At 39.4% G+C, this 6,000-nt stretch overlaps 1 protein-coding gene across 1 annotated transcript in view; it reads left to right on the top strand.

The window, feature by feature from the left end:
- The window catches only part of LOC104073231 (receptor tyrosine-protein kinase erbB-4-like), a gene marked incomplete at its 5' end in the record, with an annotated part of 99,320 nt that overhangs the window by 71,036 nt on the left and 22,284 nt on the right, over positions 1–6,000 (top strand). Inside the window, 3 exons of the mRNA XM_009572931.1 lie at positions 7–82; positions 2,022–2,168; positions 4,108–4,205. Coding sequence (XP_009571226.1) covers positions 7–82; positions 2,022–2,168; positions 4,108–4,205 — 321 coding nt within the window. The remainder of the gene's footprint in view (positions 1–6; positions 83–2,021; positions 2,169–4,107; positions 4,206–6,000) is intronic.

Below are 6,000 nucleotides of genomic sequence, written 5' to 3'. Positions count from 1 at the left end.
CCCTAGATGCCAATTAAGTGGATGGCTCTGGAGTGCATACACTACAGGAAATTTACCCATCAGAGTGATGTTTGGAGCTATGGTAAATCTTCATGTGATTAGTTTAAAAATTTGTCTCTTGTAAAGCATTAAACCAAGTTGTTTGTTACTATGTTAAAGATACCTTCTTTTCCTAGAGAAGTTAATAGTGGGTTTTACTCTTTTTTTTTTCTTTCTCTTGTTGGTTTGTTTTTTTTTTTAATGTGTAACGCTAAACAGCAATTGTTACTTGTCTCCTGTGTTTCTTCCCTGCTCACTAAAATACATTATCATGATGTCCCTGCTGGGATGACTGCCGTAAGGTCTGGGCTGGTAGCAGTTTGGCTGATTATTATGACAGAAGAAGGCCTCTTTCAGCTCAGCCACAGATTCATAAAAATACAGCTGCAGGTCATAATTTTCAGCAGTCCTTTGAAAATCTTAACTCTAAAAGCCATGAATGTCAAAAAACATTTTCAGGCTTATGGGACTTTCTGTACCTCCAGTCAGATAAAATGGAATTTGTCACAATACAGAGCAAGAGAAAGAAGAGAAAGAGATGAGTTCTCCAAGCTAACTAAAACAAGCATCCAATTAATTTCACAGATAACTTGGGAATTGGTTAGACAGGTCAGCTCATGTGGACTCCACACACCAAAAAAAAAAAAGTCACATTTGAGAGATGAGATGTTCATTTACTGTTGTTAATTCTGTTATCCAGACGAGCTATTGTGCCACATCTGCTGAGCTGTCTGCCTGTTTATCTATATAGCTATTACTAATAAAATCATACGTACCTTTGTAAGTGGAATTTTTCAGGAGTATCTAGGGCTATGGATTCCTATTTGCATTTCCTGTTGCCATATCATTTTGAAACAAAAAGGTATACAATTCTATTCATTACTCACTTTTACCTGTGGGTAGCAGCAAAAGACACTGTTTGCTGTGACTGGTTAGCTGCCCTCTTCTATTCAGCTCAGAAAAACATAGGAAGGTTAAATCAATCATGTAAAGCTGCTGTTTCTCCTCAAATTCTGTGTACCCTGTATCACTTAGGAAAAAATATGCCTCCATTTATGAAATTCATTTTAAATGCAGGAAGCCCAGAGTATCTATAATGAGAAAGGACAAGACCAAAAACAATTGGCAAGTTATAGTTGCTGAACATCAACAAAGAGGTGAATGAGGGTAAAATAAATAGTTTTATACATATGGTAATTTTGCCCATCACCTTTCACATTAGCGTGACAGCTGGCAAAATATGGTTCCTGATCTGGAGGTATGTTTAAAATGACCTTTGCAATAAAAATAAAAGTTAAACTGGTGTGAGAGCAGCATTTTCAATATTTAAGATTTTGTTGGGGGATGAATTCTGTAACTTATGATAAATGATCTTTATTTCCAGCTCCGATGCCAAAACAAATCCTATGGCTATTCAAAAAGAGAATCTTGGTTTTGAAGCACAGCACTCTCGTAACTCAAATCCATAAGGTGATTTAAGGGAAAAAATAATACAAGTGGCTGTGAATGACTTACAAAGCAAAGACAATGACATAATGTTACTCACTGCTGTACCTTCGTGGGAAATTGATGCTCTAAGTTAGGGAACATCTGCGTTTTTTCCCCTTAAAATAATAGAGTACATCAGCCATTCATTTTCCCTTTTGATATGATAAAAGAGTGCGATGCATTCTTTGTTATTGCATCCATTTACTTTACCACCATTTATTTGTCTTAGACCTTTCTCTTGTGCCTCAGATCTATCATGCTGCTTCTTACACCAACAAAAATGAGGGAAGTTGCTTTGAAGATTAACACAAAGTGCTGTTTCACCATTTTCTGGAGCTTTTTAAATGGCAGACCAAACTTCAGTGTTTTTACAGGCACTGGTAATGAAGAAGAGATTGCAGTCCAGAACTGGGCCAGAATACCGTGCTGTAAGAAATTGTGAAGGAATCTGAGTACTATGACCTCAAATATTAAGACTCTTTTTTTCTATCTAGGAGTCACTATCTGGGAGCTTATGACCTTTGGTGGGAAGCCATACGATGGAATCCCAACTCGAGAGATCCCTGACCTCTTGGAGAAGGGAGAGCGGTTGCCCCAACCTCCAATCTGCACTATTGATGTTTATATGGTGATGGTGAAGTGTAAGTAATTGTTGCTTTTAATATCCCTATGCTCAGTGCAAGAGGGACACTGTTTTAGAACATTTGCATCTATAGTCTCTGGGCTGGGTAATAGGGCAGGCTGCTTCGAAACAAAAGCTTCCCAAGATACTGTAAATTCCATTTAAATACTGTATGCACATTTTTTGCAATTGCAAAAGATATGAATTTAGCCATGAAGGGTTCAGTTAGCTCAGCTTCTTATTACTGTCAGATTGGATCTCATATTCTTGCTGTGAGTCAAAATTGTGTGATTGTTATTGTAAACCCTTGTCATTTCCATGACAATTGATTCTGATGTTAAAAAAGATAGTATTAAACATAATTATGGTACATGGATACCCAGCCAGTGAAGGTTGTGAGGAGAAATGCTGGTTCCAAATATTGAGGAAAGAAAGCATGAATGTTTTATTGTTAGTAACAAGAATGATGATTGCAATAGTAGAAATAAAACAGGAAAATTAAATAAATACAAGAAGTGCTACAGAGAGGATATTTTTTATCATTCTTAGTCCAGTACAATAATTTATGAATATTTTTACTTTAGCAAAAAAGGAAAACAGTCTGCACATGGTTTCTTCCTACCCTTTTATCTCCAAGATACCCACACTAGTGACAGTATCCTCCAAGGCTATGCTTCTAATTTAAAAAGAATTAGGAACATCTTTCTGGTGTTTCTGACTTAATTTAAGTGAGATTAACATACAGACATCTCATCCATCTTATATAGTCCTTTCCCTTTTGCTTTGTACACAAAAACACTGAAAAAAAGAAAATAAAACTAGAAGGGGTAAATAACGTATCTTCTGACAACAGTTGTACTGTGCATGCAGGTATGGAAATTGTCTGAATAGTGCAAGGGTTTCATGTTGGTTGAGCGCAAAAATGTTCCATCTGATAGGATTTCTAATGAGTATGAGGCGAATCTCAGTGGACAGAAGGAAGTCCTAGTAGATGGGGTTTTCTGGAAGACGGAAAGTTACAGCTAGACATACAGACTTAGTCCTGTAATGTTTGTGTGAAATTCTTTATAAGCTGTAGTAGCTTTGTTTTTCCTGCATTGGTCGTTTCTTCAGTTAAACAGCATGAAGGAGATAAGGCCTGCTTCATTTAGCCACCCTGGCAAATGAGAACATGTACTTGGGAAGATGCTGATAGGATCTTCCATTAGAAAAAGCTGACACTGAGTTAAACTAGTTGCTGGTGGTGACTGCCTATACTACTTGCTTCTTTTGCAGAAAGCATTAGCAGGGATTGAGAACTGTTGTTCCTAATGAATGTTTCTTGGAGAGCGAAGGACAAAAGAATCACCCTGACTCAATTAAAATAGCATCTAATGCCTTGTGTGAGGTCTGTGTTAATGACACAGACGCATGAATGCAGAATTACCTGAAAGGCAGATGCGAGGTCAGTCATCCTGTAGATCTGTTGAACAACTCTTTTTAATCTAAGTCACTGTGGAACAGTAGGTCAGTTAAAGTAAAATTGTATTTAGTAGTAACTTTGTAATAAACCCACTAGACTCAGGTGAGAACAGATTCATTATATTAGAGGTTGGACGCATGCATAATAAAAGACAGTCGGAGCTGACATCTAAATGGGCAAGATAGACACAGAAAATTGCAAGGCATTGTTACTGTCTCTGTTTTGGGGATGGGGAACAGGAGCTCAGAGCAAATTAAGAAGAAATCCATGCAGTGTGGAACAGTCTAGTCTTCTCTGGCCAAGACCAGTTGTTTTCCATTTTAGATGCATCATAGACTTCTAGCTTTCCATTCTTCTGGACTCTTTATTGCAAGTTTTCTTTAGGCCAGAGCTATCAAGGACATCAAGGACTTCAAACTTGCACATTTTTAAAAACTGAATGATTTCTTCCCTTGACAATTAACTGTTTTCTTTCTCATCTTTCATCTGTCCACAGGCTGGATGATTGATGCTGACAGTCGGCCAAAATTTAAGGAGCTGGCTGCTGAATTCTCTAGAATGGCTCGAGACCCTCAGAGATACCTAGTAATTCAGGTAAGCAACTCTGCAACATCAGGGGAAAAAAAGAAGAATTCTGTCTGCCAAACCTGACTGTTAAGGGGGTTGCCTTTGAATCTTATGAGTTCAAGGTGCTCTTGAACTGAAAGCAAACAGTGACCACAGTACTACACAAGAATGAAGTAGAATGGTCAGTGTCAGTATCTCAAAAATAATAGTAAAAACAAAATCTGAAATTCACTTCCTAAGCTTGTAATTATGAGCACATACACAAGATCTGGCTTTGCAAGCTGCTCAGTACTTTGCATTCTCTCATGAAACTGGGGACAAGATTTGTCTGTCAGTGGACAGTGGACCTACTTTAGACCAAGGACTTGCTTGGTTCTACAATTGCTTAGGCTGAATCTCAGGGGATTATCCTGAAGAGACTCTCCCTGCACTGCTGAGATCATAAGAAAGTTTCTTTTTGTAGCCTAAACATAAAGGTTTCTCAGAAGACAGGGAGTTGTGTCACACTGGTACCTCTCATGGTAGAGAGGAGCTTCCCTCTGTGTCCTCCTTAGGCTGTGTAGGCTCTGTAGTGCTTCACTGTCCCTGCAATGGACCCACACCAGCATGATTCATCACATGAAACTACACTGTGGCAGCAGGGCAATACCAATGTAGCCGTATCTGTTGACTAACATCTAACTGGAGCTGTGTACGCCCTGAGTACAGGCGTATGTGGAAATTTTTGTCCTTTCACTCCTACATTCTGCAGAAGCCTAGCATTGTGTATGTGTTTATTACAACTCAGACTCAAGCCACAGAAAATGAATCCGGCTATTTGGTAAGGTCCTTAGATGGTCCCAGTGTGTGAGCAGTTCAAACGAAAATGAAAAATTAAAAGAAGTAAGGTGATGTTGAAACACCAAAGACCAAAGCATGGAATTAGTTTGATCCAGGTAATGATACTCTCACGCTGTATCTCGTGCTATATCAGCTCCACATCATGGAGTACAGGGCAGGGATACATCCAGCTGGTCCTTAGCTTCACACTGACGTAAGAATTCCTAGCTGAAGAGCCTCCAGAAGTACGGTCACTGCCACTTTATGTCTCCTGATTGCTTTTGGGTCTAGTGCTAGTCTCACCGTATGGTGTTTCATTTCACTGTGTAGACATGCTAGCCTACTCATGGTGTATTACTGCACAGTGTGAACGTACGCTACTCTCCTTCAGCTTGAGGAGAAGTAAAATATATTTGAAAAATAAAATACTAGTCGAGAGGATTTGTGGTGCTGAATGTGGAATTTCTCTTGCAGTATTCCCCACTGTGTTAAATTGTAAATTCAGCTGATACAAGTGATTCTGGAAAAATCAGTCTGATTAAATTACTTTGTTAGATAGGACATGTTTCCACATTCCAAATACCTCTTCCCTCCCTTTCTCTCCTCTGTCCTTCCTTCCCCTTTGTATAGTCTGGTGGGTATTTCATCCTGTGAGGCTTCTTCTCCAGTGATCCTTGCAGACAATATAGGCCATGTGCTTCTTGAGGAGAAACCAGGGTAACGCCATTGCAGTGGTATCTCTGCCATTATGACTCCCCATTCCCCCCAGATGCAATCAAGAATGACAAGCTTGCTGTTGAGCTTTTAAACGGGTCTGTATGCACCCCATAGCACAGCCATCATTCCCTGCTGGATTCCACATGTGGCATGATAATTCTTGCAGAGTGGGAGGCCATTCTTTAGCCATGCAGTTAAGTTTTGCATCATTTCTGTGGGCTGTTAGGTGTCTGGGGCATGGGCTGCCTTTTGTGATGTTTTGTGGCACCAAGCAAAGTGGAGCCCT

Source organism: Fulmarus glacialis, unplaced genomic scaffold (assembly GCF_000690835.1).
Source record: "Fulmarus glacialis isolate BGI_N327 unplaced genomic scaffold, ASM69083v1 scaffold9122, whole genome shotgun sequence".
Classification (NCBI taxonomy): domain Eukaryota; kingdom Metazoa; phylum Chordata; class Aves; order Procellariiformes; family Procellariidae; genus Fulmarus; species Fulmarus glacialis.
The sequence above is the reverse complement of the archived record's forward strand: the minus strand, read 5'-3'. Positions and strand labels throughout refer to the sequence as shown.